The following is a 19,994-nucleotide window of genomic DNA, read 5'->3' on the forward strand; positions in this document are numbered from 1 at the left end:
TCAGTGTCATCTGACTGCATTTGACTGGTCTCACTCTCCCTCTTGCTCGCTGTTGCCAGAGGAAGGTGTAGGAGTCTTGGGCAAGGTTTTTTAGTGTGGTTTGTAGATTGGACTTGTTTTTAGAGGGCTTTGCAATTCACACCATTTATGTTTCTGGTTTCTATTTGCATCCTTTTTTTGTAGCTATTTTGTGTGATTTTGACCGGGGCACTTTGACACAGATTGGCTCTGCAGCTGCCAGTCTACGGAGGACAGAGCACTAAACTGGACTGAACTGAACTAAACTGGGCACTCCTAGACTGTTTCAAGGACTCGGTGGTTTGCTGTTTAATATTCTTTGTGTTATTCACTTGTTTCTTGCCGCTTGCGCGGTTTGTTCTTCTTTTTTCATGTTGGGTGTGTTATGTTTTCTTTGAACAGGTTCCATCATCTTTCTTTGTTTTGTGGCTGTGGGAAGACAAATCTCAGGGTTGTATGCTACATACATACTTCGATAGTAAATGTACTTCGAAGTTATGCAGGAATTGTTAATATTCAAGAGGGAGAGTGAGACCAGTCAAATGCAGTCAGATGACACTGAACACCTGCTTGACTTCTACTCTCATCCTTGCTGATTTCATATAGAACAGAAGTTACCCGAAAGCCGCATCAACTTTGAATGAGAAATGTGCCTTCTCAAATGCACCAACTAAACCACCTGGTTCTTTTTCTATAATAATCTGATATCGCCACTTAATGTTAGGAGGGTTTGCACTTTCAAACTGAACTCAAAATCTCAAGCAGGTATGATGACATTCGATTTGTCAATAAGCTTCAAATTTAACCTAATTTCGTTCCAAGGTAAAATGCAAGCAGTGCAAATTACATCTTGACAATAAGGCCAGCTTTCTTTCATTATTATGATACACATTTTCTTTTTCACTTGTTTTAAGTCAAGGAATCAATTAAATTACCAAAGGAACTCAGCAAGTCAGACAGCATCTATGGAGGAAGGTGGATAGCCAACATTTCAGGTCAACACCTCCCTCAGAACTGGGAAAAGGGGAAAGAAATGAAGCAAAAGCTGGAGGGTGCCAGGTAGATCCAGTTGAGGGGCGCGATCGGGGAATAATGTAAGAAGTTGAAGTGACAAAGTGCTGAAGGAGGAGGAATCTGTTACAAGACAACAGTGGATTATGGAATAAAGGGTGGGAGAGGGGAGGGAAACCAGAGGAAGGAATGTGGAATGTGAGAGAAATTATTTGGAATTCTAGTAAGGCACATGCTATACTTATTTTAACACTGATACTCTGTGATCTAATATTCTCTGTACGTACTGCTTATTTATTATATTAAATATTTTTTCTCTAGTTTATAGCCTATGTTGTGCTTTGATCATACTGAATTAATTGCCTTTCAAAATATGCATTCCTGTAAGAGGACATAGTAAATTTAGTCAGCTAAGTACCACCATAAGACTTTGAACTTGAATTGCAAAATCGCTTCATTACCAGATAATAGCTCATTACCAGTAAGTAAAGTCTCTCCTCATTTTTATGGAGGAAGAGATATTTAACACAAAACCAAATATAATTAAATAAGTAATAAGGAAATATATATGTTTTTAAATCTGGAGAGATATGTGCACTGGCTTACTTTGTTGTGTCCGATGCTTCTTTTAGTTCTTCATCTAATCTGTAGAGTAAAAACATGAAAAATAAGAATAAAGAAAATTGTGTGATATAACTGTAAAACAAAAGATATTATTTTTAGCATGCTGCTCCAAAATTAGGATTTTAATTTTTTAAGCACTATAACTAGTTTTCCATTGAGAATGTTTACAATATCATTCATCTGCTGCCTGTCAGTATTTGTCAATGCTCATTAGTGAGAAGCACACAAAAAACCGCATACGACTGCAACACGTCTTTTCCAAAAATAACATGCGTATTAAAGAGAGCTGAAGGTGCAGCCACTTTGTCAAAAATTGTTAATACTCAGCATTCAGTAACCTGGCAAAGCAAAAGATATGTGTTCTGGGTTAGAGAAGGAAAATCCATTATGTAAAGGAAACCAAAAGTTTGGTCTCAGTACCTCTGGCTTATTTAAGGGATTCAGGAAATGACCCATCCTCTGAGTCTATCTCTTTCTGATAAATACTGATATCCACAATGTTGATGGCGGGCAACCTGATGTTTTAGTGCCCTGAATATCAAGGGCAAGGGCCTAGGTCCACTTTTTTGGTGATGTTCTTTGCTGGATACTTACATAATATGTATGCCACATTCTACTCACCAGACTTTATGTGAATGCTCAGATTCACTACAGTCTAACTTCCCTATCTCTCTGATTTCAGCCATGCAAATATTTGAAGTAGTTTCATGAAAACCTTTGATTCTTGTCATGTGCACTCCCTTCATAATCTTTCTTCCACTATGCTGTTTGTCCCATTGCTGCCTATTCCAAGGAACATGCTGATCACCTACCCTGCTGCCCAACGTGTCACTCAGTTTCAGATTTCTGCCTGTTTTAGTCCTGTGAAATGACTTGGAATAACATACTGCATTAAAAGTGTTGTCTGTCACTGCCCATGAAGTTATTTTCCACCATTGCATTTACTTCCTTTGGAGAAGGGGACAGAAGGAACACAGAAGAACAGCACATTCAAGCAGCTTTAGCTATTGTTGAGCTTAAGATTAATTTGCTGCAAAGGAGGCCAATGCTACAGCATATGACGTAGCTTGGAAATCCATAATTTACCTCATCCTTCTTTTTATACACTTTTCTTCTTCATACCTTTTAGGAAATAAGTCATTAAACCAAAGTTAGGAAAAGGACAGGCACAAACAGGCAGAAGAAATCACCTTTAGGACATCAATTGAAATGAAGAACAACATATTAATGATTCAATAAAAAGTCTTGGTTTTAGACATAGTTAAGAGCATTAAAGCATTACTATCATCACAAAAAAAAAATGCTCCCATTCCAACACTTTCTATGTTACTGATCTATAAGAGTATTAGGCTTTACATATTGAAGTGAGAATTCAGACACTCAGTAACAAATATAAACTTCATAGAAAACTACTTTCATATGTGATATAGAGTCTAGCGACAAAATGTTTTAAGTAAAAAAGTTTGGAGGAGAAGGTTTCTATCATGGATATAATAAAGCTACTTATTAAATTGTCAAGTCATTCATTTAAGTATAATCATTCCTGCTGAAAAGTCTGAAAACTGATATTATTGATTTTATATAATATAAAAATCACAAAGTTTAATTTACAATGTTATATTTTGAGTAATACTCCACAGCAAAAACAAAAATAAACTGCTGTATAAGTAGGTGAATGCATTTTCCAGGAAAAGAAAGGTTGCTTGAAGACAATACCCTAAACAAATGGTGCACTTATCTTTCTAAAGATTAGCATGGCAGTGCTTATGAAAAATTCTGCATGAATACAAGTATCTTTGGATGAAGGGGTTATGCCTAAAATGACGATATAATTTTCCTTCTGATTAGCATTAATGGTCTTTCAGTACACTCAGTGGCCTCTTTATTTAGGTGCACCTGTACACCTACAAATATCTAGTCAGCCAATCATGTGCCAGCATAAAAGCACACAGACATAGTCAAGAGGTTCAGCTGTTGTTCAGACCAAATATTAGAAAAGCAAAGAAATGTAATCTTAATGCCATGGAATGATTGTTGATGCTAGACAGGGTGGTTTGAGTATCTCAGAAACTTCTGACCTCCTGGGATTTCCGCGCATACGCACAACAGTCTCTGGAGTTTACAAAGAATGGTGCGATAAACAAAGGAACATCTAGTGAGCGGGAATTCTGTGGGCAAAAATACCTTGTCAATGAGAGTGGTCAGAGGAGAATGGCCAGACTGGTTCAAGCTGACAGTAAAATGACAGTAACTCAAATAACCACACATAACAAGTGGTGTGCAGAAGAGCATCTCTGAATGCATAACACATCAAATCCTGAAGTGGATGGGCTACAACAGCAAAAGACCACAGCAGGTTCCATTCCTTCCTACACCTAATAAAGTGGCCACTGAGCGTATATTTTCTAGCATCTAAAATGAACAAATGTAACTCTACACTGAATACATAATTTAACTTTCCACAGGAACCATAAAGTGAAGGCTGATAGAATTTCAATAGTTACTCTAAAGCAAATGTTCTTTTGGTATTGGATTTCTGTCCACTAAATCTTTAAATGAGAGTTACTTCCTGGTTCACAAAGTCCAGGGATATATTGAACCATCCGTAAAAAGGCTTTGTCTAATGGCTTATTACAAGCAGTTACTAACTAATTAGCTGAAACAGATTGATAAATTTAATCAATCATGGCAATTAACCTTTGTTTTACTAGCACATTACCACAGCTAAATGATCCATACCTTGATCCCAAACTAAACACTACACTGCTGCTAATTAAAATTAATTAAAGGATAAGCTTGGCTAATTCACAGTCTTGTCATGTTTGTCATTTTAGCATTTTCTTTCTTTTTTGATTGCAGTTTACCATAAGTGCAACGTTTTTCAAAACCTGCATGCTAATTGCAATAGGAGCCTATCATCAGTGTAGCAATGCAAGAGAACTAAATTAACATGTACCCAATCAAAATTACAAAACTTATAAAGCCTCCTAATTAAAAACAACATTTTTAATAATTTTTCATCCTTAAACTGTTGGCCTTGGGCATTGTTATTTCATAGTCCATGAAAGGCTTCTCTATTTGTTTTCTGGTTTGAAATTTATGTTGTTCAAAATTCTCAATCAGATGACCTGTGCACCTTGCAAAGGGCCAGTGAAGAATCTTAAACAAGGTTATAAGGAATAAATTTGATGAGGGTATAAGTGCAGTACAGAGTGATACTTAAGAATGTTTTTCAGTCAGAGCAGCATTTTAAAGGATACCTTACTAATCTATTTCTTAATATTCAGTGCTTAGGAGTACAATTATTATTCAAAGGTATTTTGGAAGCAAAGCAGTAATATTAACATAATAGTTTGAGGGCTCAGACCAATCCTCATGCTGATTTCATCAAACAGATGGGATTGATAAAAAGCCTGATAACAATTGACTAAAAGTCAGTTCAGGAGAGCAAACTTCAACAGGCTCTTAATTGGATGGAAAAATCAAAAGCATCTCGGGCAAAGCACGATAATTTTCAATTTATCACCAATTTACAATTAAATCTAACAATCTTTATTTCTTCCATGATGCAAGACAATATTTTGGAAACTAAGTCAGCAGTTATTTCAGTACTTTAGGTAAATTGATCATTTACTATCCAGTCAGTCAATTAATCTGTTTAGCATTTGTCAGCTGATTCAGGATGCAAGTTTTGGTGGAATTCAAATCTGTCTAATTCACAAAACCAAGATATTCCAGAGTCTTTCAACAAAATAAAACTGTAGTTTGGTATTAATTTATTCCTGGAAAGAAAACTGAGTGTATGGACAAAATAACCATTAATAATTGAAGCAAGCAAGCCAGATTATTTTCAATTCATTATTAATTTATCTATTTAGCTAATGTTTCAGTTTATTTTTCCCTTTAAATTAAGGTATTGAGTCTTCAAGTGTCCAGTGTTAACAACACACTCTTCAAATAATGGAAAATCACATCCCTAAAAGATTACTTTCTAATATATGGCATGGTAATACTCAGGATCCAGGAAAGAATTCTAATGCAAATACCATAAACAATGTGCCTTGTTAAACACAAAGATGTTGTTGTTAATGGGTTACACCTCAGGAAGTCCTTATGTATTAAATTCCTATTGACTTTTTTTGGGAACTGGCTGATGGTCAAGCCAAGTTATAGATTCCAGAGAAATAAAGAGTAACAGACGTAAGTCTAGAATTAAGTTGTTGGCAACTAAATTACTGTGAACTTTGAATAATATAAAGCCACAGAACCTAAAAAATTCTTCTTCCATTGTGGTGAATAGAATTTACAGATTTCCCTCTACTATCTTGACAAATGGTGATACAAAATGCCCAGCAGGAGAAAGTGATGAGTAAGTTAAATGTATTATTTTTGCCCTTAGTATTATTAAGGATCCCACACATCCATCCAGCATCCTCTTTGACTTTCTAAAATCAGGTAGGAGACTCTGATGCATAAAAATAAGAATGGTCAGGATGAGAAATAGTTTCTTCCCTCAGGCCATGAGGCCCCTGCTGCATCATATTTGAAGAGTCAGTGGTTAATCTGTTCCATATTTTACAATATTTAATTTTTGTACTTTAGTTTGTTACTTATGTGCGATTCATCTGTAGATTTTATCCTTACCTTGATAAGTTATTGTGTGTTATGTGTACTATCGTGCTTTACAACCTGGTTCGGAGAAATGTTATCTTGTTTCTACATGCATTATATGGTAATGTACATTATATACATGTATATAAACTTCTCTTAACTTGACTTACTCTTTCTGATCATGATCATAACCCAAAGCAACACACGCAAAATGCTGGAGGAGCTCAGCAGCATCTCTGGACATATATAAACAGCTGACATTTTGGGCTGGGACCCTTCTTCAGAAGGACTGAGAGGGAAAGGGAACATGCCAGAATAAAAAGGTCGGGGGAGAGGAAAGAGGCTAGCTGGAAGATGACAGGTGAAGCCAGGTAGATAGGAAAGGTAAAGGGGCTGGAGAAGAAGGAATCTGTTCGGAGAGTGGACCATAGGAGGAAGGGAAGGAAGAGGGGATCTGGGGGGAAATGGTGGGTAGCTGAGAAGAGGTGGAAGGTCAGAGTGGGGAGTGGGGAATAGAGGAAGGGGGCATTATTTTTAACTGGGAGAAGAAATCGATATTCATCCCATCAGGTTGGAAGCTACCCAGATGGAATACAAGGCATTGCTCTTCCACCCTGAGGGTGGCTTCATCTTGGCAGAAGAGGAGCCCATGGACCATTATGTCAGAACAGAAATGGCAATCGGAGTTAAAATATTGAGCTACCGGGAAGTTCTGCTTGTGGCGAATGGAGTGGAGGTCCTCGATGAAGCGGTTTCCCAATTTGCGACAGGACTCAAAAATATAGAGGTGACCACATTGGGAGCACCAGACACAATAGACAACCCCAGCAGATTAGCAGGTGGGATGTTGCCTCACCTGGATGGACTCTTTAGGGTCATGAAGAGGGGTGAGGGAGGAGGTGTATGAGCAGGATTAGGGGAGGTCTAGTGGTAGAACCCCCTTGGAGATGGTGGAAGTGATGTTTTGGATGCGACGGCTGAGAGGATGGTAGGTAAGGACAAGAGGAACTCTATCACTGTTACAGTGGTGGGAAGATGGGGTGAGCGCAGATGTTCGGGAAATGGAGGAAATGTGGGTTAGAGCAGCATCAATAGCGGAGGGAGAGGAACCCCGTGCTTTGGAGAAGGGGGATATGTCTGATGTTCTGGAATGGAAAGCTACGCCCTGGGAACTGATTGTGGCGGGGGCAAAGGAACTGAGAAAAGGTAATAACATTTTTACCAGAAGATAGGGTGGAAAGAGGTATAGTCAAGATAACTATGGGAATCAGCTGGTTTATAAAAGATGGCAGTTGACAGTTTTTCTCCAAAGAGATCAATAAAGGGGAGGGAGTTGGACCAAGTGTGTTTAAGGGCAGGGTGGAAATTAGAGGCAAAGTTAGTAAAATTGACGAGCTCAGCACAGGTGCATGAAGCAGCACCAATCAGTGTAGTGGAGGAAGAGTTGGGGAGCATTACCGGGATAGGCTTCAAGCTTGGACTGGTCTACATAGCCAATGAAGAGGCACGCATAGCTGGGTGCCATGAGGGTGCCCATGGTTTCCCTCATTTGGAGAAAGTGGACCCACTGCCGTAACAGTGACAAAGTTCCTGTTGTCCTTACCTACCACCCATCAGCCTTCACATCCAACACACCATCTTCTGCACCCCACGTGCTACACCTCCTCCCTCACCTCTTTTCAGGGTCTCAAACAGTCCTTCCAGGTGAGGCAATGCTTCACCTGTGAATATGCTGGGGTCGCCTATTGTGTCCAGTGCTCCCGATGTTGCCTTCTCTACATTGGTGAGGCCAGTCATAAATTGGAGGACTACTTTATCCAGCACTTTTGCTCCATCTGCCACAAGCGGGAATTCCCGACAGCCAAACATTTTAATTCCAATTTCCATTCCCATTCTAAAATGTTGGTCCATGGCCTCCTCTCGTGCCAAGATGAGGACACCCTCAGGGTGGAGGAGCAACACTTTATATTCTGTCTGGGTAGCCTCCGACCTGAGGGCATGAATATCAATTTCTCTTTCTGGTCAAAAAAATTACCCGCTCCCCTCCTCTTCCTCTATTCCCCACTCCTTCCTATTTGACCTTTCACCTCTTCTCATCTACCTGCCACTTCCCCCTGGGTCCCCTCCTCCTTCCCTTTCTCCTTTGGTCTTCTCCTATCAGATTCCTTCTTCTTCAGCCCTTGACCTTTCCCACCCATCTGGCTTCACCTATCACCTTCCAGCTTGTCCTCCTTCCCCTCCCCCCACCTTTTTTTCGTCTGGTGACTCTCCCCCTTCTTTCACAATCCTGAAGAAGGGTCTCGGCCTGAAATGTTGACTGTTTATTCATTGCCATAGATGTTGCCTGGCCTGCTGAGTTACCTCGGCATTTTGAGTGTGTTGCTTTGGATTTCCAGCATTTGCAACTTATTCGTGTTTATGATCACAATGCATTTATGATAGAGGAAAAGAGAGAGATATTGGATGAAAATATCTGCTGATAAATGCTTGTTTTTATTATCGGCTCTCTGTTGAAAATATTAAAATATTAATGAGCTTGAAAGGGCTGAGAACTTCAAGTTCCTAGGTGTGAACATCACCACTAGCCTGTCATGGTGCAACCACACTGATGTCACAGCCAAGGAGGCTCACTGACATTTCTACCTGGTAAGAGGCCTCAGTAAAGCAGCTGGTATAATCAAAAACCCCACCCACAAACTCCAGACACTCCCTCTTCTTCCCTCTCCCATCAGGCAGAATATACAAATGGCTGAAAAGATGGATCACCTGGCCCAAGGACAGCTTTTATCCTACCATTATCAGTCTCTTGAACAGAATTCTTGCCCATTAAAATGGACACCATTTCACAATCTATCTTGTTATGACCTTGCACATTATTGTTTATTTGCACTGTGCTTTTTTTGACAGCTTTTACACTTTATTGTTAATGTTTTACCTTATTCTAGCTCAATGCACTGTGTAATGATTTGATCTGTATGAACAGTATGCAAGACAAACTTCACTGTACATAAATAGAAAATCAATACCAATTTGTTCATTTTATGCACACAAATAGATTGAAAAGAAAACAATGTGCTTTCCTACTTGTACCAATACTGCTTAAAAAATAGAAACCAATAAAAGAGAAGGAAGATAATTTGCTCTTATGTGAAGGGTATAGCAAAAATCAGACAAATTTTCATAAAGAATAGTTTTATAGACTGGGTATAATCAGAACATTAAAACATAGAAATCTTCAGCGCATCACAGGCCTTTCAGCCCACAATGTTGTGTCGACCATGTAACCTACTCAAGAAACTGCCTAGAATTTCCCTACCACATATTTTTCTAAGCACCATGTATCACTCTATCCAAGAGTCTCTTAAAAGATCCTATTATATCCGCTTCTACCACTTTCGCTGGCAGTGCATTCCATGCACCCACCACTCTCTGTGTAAAAAACTTACCTCTGACGTTCCCCTTGTACCTACTTCCAAGTACCTTAAAACTATACCCCCTCGTGTTAGTTATTTCAACCCTGGGAAAAAGCCTCTGGCTATACACATGATTAATGCCTCTCATAATCTTATATACCTTGATCAGGTTACCTCTCATCCTCTGTCTTCCAAGGAGAAAAGGCCAAGTTCACTCGACCTATTCTCATAGGACACGCTCTTCAATCCAGCCAATATCCTTGCATATACGAATGTATATTTCCTTAGCTAGTCCAAGCACATTTCCCCAACAAAAGTAAGATATCATTCTACATTAAAATTTTTGCATCAATTCAACATTAATTCTGAAATGTACACTCAAAATATATCTGCACTCCATGATATCATAAAGGTGTTTATGGTAACCTTAGAAATCATTAGCTGTGATTCAAAATAGGAACTTAATTTTATTTAAGACCTCAAAACTAACACCATTACCTTCTGAATGAGAAATTCACTACTTACTTTCTTATAGTGTCTGGTATCTGAACATGTTGCATGGGGATCAGCTCCTCCAGCTCAGCCAGGCAACTGACATACTTTATCTTACTGCTGAATTTTGAACTGAAACAAAATTTGACATGCATTTTTAAATATTTCAAAGCCTAATAATAAATAATACCGAGCAATCCATATAAAACAATTCCTGAATCCATTGTTGACTGGGCAAGACATCCATTACACTGCACGTTTCTTTTGCCTAATGTTTTTACACTGCAAATAACTTAAGGTTTTACAAGCATGAAAAACTCTTACTCTTTATTTATTTTACTTATTTATTTAGAGATAAAGGATAGAGCAGGCCCTTCCGGCCCAATGATCTGTGCCATCTACGCGGTCAAGGGGAGAATGTACAACCTCCTTACAGAGAGCACTGGAATTGAACTCTGATCCTCAAGCTGTAACAGTGTCACACTAACCACTACGCTATCATGATACTCCCTTAGGGTTGGGGCATTCTTACTAGGAGAAGCACAAGAGACTATATTGTATCAAGATTATTCCAACCTCCCCTGATCTCCAAGAAGGTTTCATCCTCTTCTGAATAAACCGAGAGGAACAGTATACCCATTGGGAATTATGACTTGAAGCTTCCCCTCCAGGGTCAATCAAATTTTTTAAAGACACTTATTTTGAAATAGTGAACAAACCCAGCAAAATTTCTTAGGAACACACTACAGCCAATCACTTGGACCACTGAGGACTGGTAGAGTAGCATGTTGCTTTACAGTACAGGTGACCCGGGTCATTACGCACTGCTGTCTGTAAGGAGTTTGTACGTTCTCCCTGTGACCACATGGGTTTCCCCTGGGTGCTCCGGTTTCCTCCCACCGTCCAAAGATGTACTGATTGGTAGGTTAATTGGTCATTGTGATTTGACCCATGATTGGGCTAGGGTTAAATCAGGGGACTGCTGAGCCAGAGGGCTGTAGGGGCCTATTCCATGCTGCATCTCAAAAAAAACAATCACCTTGTACTTTCACTGCAGCTGCAGTGCAGGAACCCCATCTGCATGTATCTTCTGCTCTATTTTTAATGGTGAGTTTTACTGGTGATCATACCAAATGCTGGACAGCTGGTGTAGACTAGGACTGATGCTAAATGGCCACTAGCTCCACTTTGAATGAATCCATTTATAAGTCATTTCAAAAATAAAATCACTAATTTAGGTGAAGTGCTACAGACAGGAAAAAAAGATTGTGACCTGCATATCTGAATGCAAATTATGTGCACTTTGTGCTCTAAAATGCAGCATCCATTTCCTGTGATCAAATGGAAAATTAGCTATGTTGAAGGGTTGGCATGGTAGCATGTGTTTACAGCACCAGCAACCCAGGTTTAATTCCTGCCACTGTCTGTAAGGAGTTTTTTAAAAAATGTTTTCCTCAACCCCATAACCACATGGATTTCTTCCGAGTGCTTAGATTTTCTCCCAAGACGGACTGGTTAGTGGGTTAATTGGTCACATGGGTGTAACTGGCTGGCATGGGTTCAATGGATTGGAAGGGCCTGTTACTATGCAGTATCTCTAAATAATGATATACATATTCCTGAAGTAACTCTCCCACCAAGAGAAATGCCCAAGGCTGAGAAACTCTCTCAGCCATTATAAAGAATACTTGATAGGTGCAATAGAGATAGCACAGGAAATTATAGACCAGTGAGTCTTACTTCAGCGGTTTGTAAGTTGATGGAAAAGATCCTGAGAGGCGGGATTTATCAACATTTGGAGAGGCATAATATGATTAGGAATAGTCAGCATGGTTTTGTCAAAGACAGGTCGTGCCTTACAAGCTCGACTGAATTTTTTGAGAATGTGACTAAACACATTGATAAAGGTAGAGTAGTAGATGTAGTGTATATGGACTTTAGCAAGGCATTTGATAAGGTGCCCCATGCAAGGCTTTTTGAGAAAATAAGGAGGCATGGGATCCAAGGGGATGTTGCTTTGTGGACCCAGAATTGGCTTGCCCACAGAAGGCAAAGAGTGGTTGCAGACTGGTCATATTCTGCAATAGAGGTCGGTGACCAGTGGTGTGCCTTTACTGGGACCCTTACTCTTTGTGATTTTTATAAATGACCTGGATGAGGAAGTGGAGGGTTGGGTTCGTAAGTTTGCTGATGACACTAAGGTTGGAGGTATTGTGGATAATGTGGAGGGCCGTCAGAGGTTACAACGGGACATCGATAGGATGCAAAACTGGACTGAGAAGTGGCAGATGGAGTGTGAGGTGGTTCATTTTACTAGGTGAAATATGATGGCAGAATATAATATTAATGGTAAGATTCTTGGCAGTGTGGAGGATCAGAGGGAACTTGGGGTCCAAGTCCATAGGACACTCAAAGCTGCTGCCTAGTTGACTGTGTGGTTAAGAAGGCATATGGTGCATTGGCCTTCGTCAACCATGGGATTGAGTTTAAGAGCTGAGAGATAATGTTACAGCTATATAGGACCCTGGTCAGACCCCACTTGGAGTACTGTGCTCAGTTCTGGTCGCCTCACTACAGGAATGATGTGCAAACTATAGAAAAGGTGCAGAGGAGATTTAAAAAGATGTTGCCTGGATTGGGGAGCATGTCTTATGAGAACAGATTGAGTGAACTCAGCCTTTTCTCCTTGGAGCAGTGGAGGGTCTGGGCTGACCTGACAGAGGTGTATAAGATGATGAGAGGTATTGATCGTGCGGATAGTTAGAGACTTTTCCCCAGGGCTGAAGTACTAACATGAGAGGACAAAGTTTAAGGTGCTGGGGAGTCGGTACAGAGGAGATGTCAGGGGTAAATTTTTTTACACAGAGAGTGGTGAGTGCGTGGAATGGGCTGCCGGCAGCGGTGGTGCAGGCAGATACAATAGGGTTTTTTAAGAGACTCCTGGATAGGTACCTGGAGCTTAGAAAAATAGAGGGCTATGGGTAACCCTAGTAATTTCTAAAGTAAGTACATGTTTGGCACAGCATTGGGGCCGAAAGGCCTGTGTTGTGCTGTAGGTTTTCTCTGTTTCTATTTAATGTCAGAGAAGTGTATACAATATACATTTATTTATTGTATTTAGTTATCAATTATGGATAACTCTGAACATCCTCTACATAGCACCATCCAGAGACAGAGAAGCAGTTTCAGCGACAGGTTACTATCGATGCAATGCTCCTCAGACAGGATGAAGAGGTCAATACTCCCCAATGCCATTAGGCTTTACAATTCTACCGCCAGGACTTAAGAACTTTTTAAAAGCTATTATTAATGCTTTTTGAGATAGTGATTTAGATGCATATCATATTTTTTACTGAGTTAAGTATTGTATGTAATTAGTTTTGCTACAACAAGTGTATGGGACATTGGAAAAAAGTTGAATTTCCCCATGGGGATGAATAAAGTATCTATCTATCTATCTACATCCTGAAATTCTTTTTCTTCGCAAACATCCACAAAACAGAGGAGTGCCCCAAAGAATGAATGACAGTTAAATTTTGAAACTCCAAAGTCCCCCCATCACGTAGATTTTCTTTTATCTCCATACACCTTATCAACATTTTCAAAGAATAACATTTCCATTCCTGACAGGACTATTTTAGTCTGCAAAATGGCTCGATCACAGGTTTTTGCGGAAGGAGTCTCAAAGTCTGGAAGTATAAAGTTCTGACGGGGCTTGGCAAACGCTCGTGGCCATTTATCACCTCCCGTCCACCCCCAGCCCCAATTGGCTGAAGGGCTTTAGACTAGCAGTTTTAGGATAAAGGAATGAGGGTGTTCCACCCCCCCCCCCCCCCCCACCGCTTTACACACAGAGCTGAGACAATGGGAAATTCTGAATCGCCATGGGTTACGAACGTTCTTCTGGCTTGAAAAGGAAGGAGGCATCTGGGATATAGACAGAAAAGAGAGGCCAAGGATCAAGAATCATACATATTTTTATTGAAAGATATGTCAGGATTAAATGGTCATTTTGCCTGCCACTATGTGTGTTTACAATGTTCGAGCTATGTGATGGCCAGAACAGGTTAACAAAGCACCAGTGCCTGTGAGGAGACATAGGACAGCTGGAAAAGTGCTTACAGATGGAATTTAATCCAGACAAGTGTCAGATACTGCACTCACGAAAGTCAAATTTGGGTAGGAAATATACAGTAAGTGTCAAGACCCTTAGGAGCATTGATATGCAGGAAGACTTGCCATTCAAATCCATTGCTCCCCAAAAGCATTCACACTGACAGACAGGGTGGTGAAAAATGCATTTGGCTTACCTTTATAGGCCAAGGCATAGATTATAAGTTTGGTTCGTTATGTTGTATCTGCACAGAACATTGATTAGACTGCATTGAGTACTGTTCTGGTTGCCACATTACAGGATGGATGTGGCAGCAATAAAGAGTGCAGCAATTATTCATTAGGGCAGTTCAGATAGGCTCGTTTAATTCTCTCTAGAATGCAGGAGGCCAAGAAGTGACCTCATAAAAATTTATAACATTATGAGGTATATAGACAGGGTAGAAACTCAGGAGTCTTTATAACAGGGCAGGGGAGTCTAGAATCAGAGGACAAAGGTTTATGTTGGGGGGGGGGGGGGGAATAAGGGCGATCCAAGAGATAAATTCTTCCACAAATAGGGTGGGAATTTTGTGGAATGAGCTTCCAGAGATGTTGGGTAGAGGCAGAAACAATTACACTTAAATTGTGTTTAGATGGTAAATGGTTAAAAAAAAGCATAGCGATATATGGGCCTAATGTGGGCAAATGAGATTAGTGTAGACGTACATTGCAGTCGGCATAAACAAAGTGGACCGAAAGAGCACATTTCTGTACTATATCTCTCACTAATCAGCTCATAAATGTTCAATGCCAGGTACCTGCTCATGATAAGAATATATTTAGAAGGTAGCTGGGAGGTGACTATAGGCACCTCCTACTCCAAGAAAACTCCACACTCAAAATTATTATACATTGAATAATGTTTGCACAAAATTCATTTTATTTTATTATAATAAACTATTTAACTGTATAATCAAATTTATTCAAGGGCCCCCTGACAACATGGAGGATTCTTTTTAACATGAGTACATTCTCGAAGCTTCAATGTGTTTGCAATAAGCAAATCTCATCCAGGTGCTTTCCAGTGCACCTGTTAAATGTCACACTTGTTTTTTTGCCAAAACATGAAACCGTATTAATTAATATCGGATTACAGAAATAAAAATGATACTATTCTCAATTCTCCATTTCTGGTGAAAGCCACTGAGCTGAAATACTGATCCTGCTTTTCTTTCCACAGAATGCTGCTTAACCTGTTAGGTACTTCCAGGACTTAGAAACTAATCACAGGATTGGGCATAGTTAATATGGATTTATGAACAAGAAATCATGCTTTTATTTTTTATGTGTTAATCAGAAAGGAAATACAAATAATACGTACTAGATTTTCAGAAAGCATTTAAGTGACGTGACATACATGAGATTATTAGATAAAATTAGAGAACCACACTTGGTGAGGATTAGTTCACAAAAAGAGGAGGAATAAACAAGTACACACACAAAATGCTGGTGGAACATTCAAACAACAGCACACACAAAATGCTGGTTTCAAACATTGTTTGAATTTCCAGCATTTGCAGATTTCCTCGTGTTTGCTCTGGAATAAACAGGTGACTTTTTGGGTTGAGTAGCAGGGTGTTGTAGGAATTGGTGTTGGTTTTACTGGATAGCAGAGCTGCCACATGAGCCTAATCCTGCTTCTTTGTCTTACGTCAATAAAAGGTGAAACATTAACAAGAGAAAATCTGCAGAGGAAATCCAAGCAACACACACAAAATGCTGGAGGAACTCAGCAGGCCAGGCAGCATCTATGGAAAAAAACTACAGTCGACATTTTGGGCAGAAACCTTTCAGCAGGACTGATGGAAAGATTTAAGCTTCTTCAGGGTAGGCATCATTACATCACTTATATACCTAATATTCTTAGGCTCTTTAAAATGTGGAGTAGAACGTCGTCACTTACCTAATAAAAGGCCGAGTCACAGCAAGTATTGTCCTGATAAACCATGATGGGTGCACAATTATAAATGATTTCAAATTCTTCCTCAACCTGTATTTTAAGAAAAGTAATAAAATAACACTTCACTGTTTCAAATAATTATTACTGTTTTTCTTCCTTTACATTACTAACATTCAGAAAGGTCATTTACATCATTTCCTTTAACTTTACTGAGTTATATTCACAACTTACTGACTGACACAATGCAGTTCATATAAATATGGAAAACAAATATTGGAAATTTAAGGGATTTTTAAAAAGGGTGGGACTAGGATACATCTTCACTGGGATTTAAAAGACTAAATCTAGCATGGGAAGTAAACAGGTTTTAACTGGATTTTGTTATGTCAATCCCAGTACTCCAGCTAGAAATTTATTTTAAAATTGCTCCCCAATGACAGATTGGTTCACTCATGAAATTTCTGGCAAATATTGATTTTAGTTTCAATGTACTTCAATGTAACTTCATTTCATTAACGCATGAAAAACTCTTTGTCTAACTCACCATTATGTAACTTGATAATCTATTTTACAAGAATTGGAATGATGCACCTCATCATCTGAATACTCCAGATTTGACAATTCTACAATTTTTCATTTTAAAAACTTCTCTAATGTGATTTTCTTAAATCTCCTTGAATGCTTCTACTTGCTCTGATCACAGACTTACCTTCCACGTTACCTTGTTGAATCCATTCTCTGCCATTTTCCCCTTAATTTATAACCCTCATTCATTTGTTATTTCTGTCCTTCTGCATAACTGGGCTAGGTCTAGTGAGTAATAAACATCACCATAAATTGTTCTCTCACTGATACTTATTCCAGCCACTCATCTTCAATCTTTAAAATAAAAACACATCAAGAATTGTAGTCACTAATCCTCTTCCCATCAGTCTGCCTTTTTGGGATTGCTACGCATTGGCAAGAATGTTTTTCCTGAATCCATTTTAAGAATTCTGAGCTGTTGATATTTTTATCGCTGATTTTAGCCCATTAACTTTAAGACAAGTTACTTTCATAAATTTGCCTACAAGTTTGCTTTGCTGGCATTCTTAGACTAAAAATCTTAAAGACTCCCAGTAGTCCCAGCAGTGTGGTTTCCCCTTTTCTGTCATTCAACAAGATTTGTTTGAAAAATCCTTCTAAATTGTCACCCTTTTTCACAACTGCAATTTATTTTAAAATAAAGTTTAAAAACCCATATTTCCACATCTCTTCTTGCGTCATCCGTCTATTTCACTTTATTCCTTGCACTCAGGCAAATAGTATTAAACACAGGTTGACATTTTTATTTGGCAAACCTTGTTTGGTCTACATTTCAAACTCTTATGCTTTGGTTTCATGCTTTGCCTCTCTCTCTTGATCCTATCTGAATTCCTCCAAACTATTCCCAATGCCCTTCCCTCTGTGTAAATTCACTGCAGTTAAATATTCATCTGCTCCATCCATATGTAGTCGCTGGCACATACACTAGAAGTACAGCCCAGTTTCCTAATCTCTACCAACTCCATAAAATCTGTCTGAAAATCTTCATCCCTTTCTGCCTCCCTCTCCCACTATCACTGATTATGATCAAAATCACATAAGTATCTATAGCTGTACTCACTTGATCTACATGTGAATGCAATTACATACAAGTGAGAAGCACATAGCTAATTTGGGGTTTGAGCTCAATTTCTCGGATTAGGAAGATCCTATTAAAATTCAGCCCTGAATTTATTGCTTGCTTTGTATGGGTATGAGAGGTTCTAAAGAGGTTGACTGAAATAAAGCAATAAAAAAAAATTCTCACCTTCTGTCAATCATTTGATAGCACTTTTTCATCCAGTTAAAACCTGGCATCTTTCTTCGTGGAGTGGCTCCATTCAGATAAATGATCATGTAATCCTCAGCTACCAAGAGCTCTAAAGTACTTATCACATACCTGTCCACAAAGAAAAAGGACTTTCAATTTCAGGCCTTTTCAAATCTGCTTTCAATTACCAACTTTAGCATTGCTGAAATGATAATGAGACTTCCAACACAAAACACCAAGTTTAACAAATAAGTGATTAATTTATGAAGCTCAAGATCAACGTTTTTTGAATTACTCGAAGACCTTTAGCAAACCCATTTAGCTAACAACTAAAAACCGACGTTCTTCTGCTCACTGATGTAACTGCCAAAGTTCAGCCAAGCTTTAGAGATAGGTGTTGTATATTAGCGAAGTGGAAACTTGCTCATTGAAAACAACATGCACATAAAATGCTGGAGGAATGCAGCAAGTCAGGCAGCATATGTTGCAAGATGAAGATAGAGATATGACTCCTTACAGAGCTCAGTGAGAAAAAAGGTAACTGGCGAAACGCACTTAGCTTTGGCTTGTGGTTCCATAATAAACTGCTGGTGAGGTGCTTTCATTAATCAGTCATCACTAACCTCCACAACAGTGCACTGTATAATGGAGCTAAGGTCAGAGGTTAATGTATCGCAATCTGAAATATTAACTCAATTTCTCTTTGTATAGATGCTGCCTGACCTTTTGAGTTTTTTGAGAGCTTTCTTTTCTTAAACTCCAGTTTGAAAAGTTACATCTCAATGCATTTTCGTTTCCTTTTAGTATTACTCAAGTACAATTTCTAACCTGATGAAAAATCTAATGCATTTTTAATGGGAATGGATTGAGACTGATGGAATTCACTTAATTACAAACAATGAGATTTTCATCAGTCTTACTCAATAGGATTCCACATATTATATATTGAAGATACTAATTAAAATATTCTATGCAAGTATCATAAATTTTCATGACCTCCATTGCACACTTCATTTTGATCTGTTTAAAATTATTTAAAATTATTCCAGCAAAATCAGTGAGACAACTAAACTGACATCAAAATAAACTTTCCAGTTAATTAAAATTTCATTGTTTACTCTGAGCTGGTGTGTCTAATATGCTCATTGGAGGCATGATCGTAAAATATAATGCAAATGAGCAAAAGATATTTGTTCCAAATTTAGCAACATTCAAAATAAAGTAACTTAGATTTGACTCCATCTAAGTAAACTTACTGATTCAATTTTTTTTATTGTTTTCAAATAGTTACAGAATAAATGTGTATGAAAAAAAAAGTGTAACCCAGCCCCCTCCCCTTAACCCCCCCCCCCCAACATTCCTATTAAAAAAATAAGAAAGAAAAAAAAAAGGAATGCCTGGATATTGGAGGGTCCCCACATGCTCCATGGAGTTCGTAATAACTTTAGTATATATATTTATTTATTTCCCCAAGTAACCAATAATTTCATCTTCGGAGCACCTATATATTTAATCCTGTCTTTTGTAAATAAGGGCGCCAAATTTTCAAAAATGTTTCATATTTGTCTCTTAAATTATAAGTAATTTTTTCAAGTGGAATACAGCCATAAATTTCGTTCTTCCAACGATCTATACTTAAATATGTATCCGATTTCCAAGTCACTGTAATAGCTTTTTTGGCTACTGCCAATGCAATTTTTATAAATTCTTTCTGATATTTATTCAATTTGGATATCGGTTTTATCCCTTCAATATTACCTAGTAAAAGTAATATTGGGTTGTGTGGAAGTTGTATTCCAATAATTTGTTCCAGTAAAACTCTTAAATTTGTCCAAAAAGGTTGAATTTTAGAGCAAGACCAAGTAGAATGTAAAAAAGTACCAATTTCTTGGTTACATCGGAAACACTGATCAGATAAATTTGGGTTTAATTTATT

General features: G+C 38.5%; 1 protein-coding gene and 1 long non-coding RNA gene across 10 annotated transcripts in view; one reads left to right on the forward strand and one right to left on the reverse strand.

The window, feature by feature from the left end:
• LOC140740795 (uncharacterized) overlaps positions 1-16,308 on the forward strand; it is an 87,842-nt gene extending 71,534 nt beyond the window's left edge. For 2 of the 3 annotated variants that reach the window (XR_012101933.1, XR_012101932.1), the window contains one exon: positions 15,987-16,308. This is a non-coding gene — a long non-coding RNA (uncharacterized lncRNA). Of the gene's footprint in view, positions 1-5,953; positions 6,023-15,986 lie in introns of all 3 variants that reach the window. The other variant, XR_012101935.1, reaches the window with a different exon arrangement.
• LOC140740719 (protein prune homolog 2-like) overlaps positions 1-19,994 on the reverse strand; it is a 323,553-nt gene that overhangs the window by 11,067 nt on the left and 292,492 nt on the right. For 2 of the 7 annotated variants that reach the window (XM_073070211.1, XM_073070190.1), the window contains exons 13-17: positions 18,056-18,187; positions 16,228-16,314; positions 10,203-10,301; positions 2,740-2,775; positions 1,636-1,674 (exon numbers count right to left, since the gene is read on the reverse strand). In XM_073070211.1, coding sequence (XP_072926312.1) covers positions 1,636-1,674; positions 2,740-2,775; positions 10,203-10,301; positions 16,228-16,314; positions 18,056-18,187 — 393 coding nt within the window. Of the gene's footprint in view, positions 1-1,633; positions 1,675-2,739; positions 2,776-10,202; positions 10,302-16,227; positions 16,315-18,055; positions 18,188-19,994 lie in introns of all 7 variants that reach the window. The other 5 variants (XM_073070179.1, XM_073070226.1, XM_073070219.1 and 2 more) reach the window with 3 other exon arrangements.

This window comes from Hemitrygon akajei, chromosome 2, assembly GCF_048418815.1.
Source record: "Hemitrygon akajei chromosome 2, sHemAka1.3, whole genome shotgun sequence".
In the NCBI taxonomy this organism is placed as follows: domain Eukaryota; kingdom Metazoa; phylum Chordata; class Chondrichthyes; order Myliobatiformes; family Dasyatidae; genus Hemitrygon; species Hemitrygon akajei.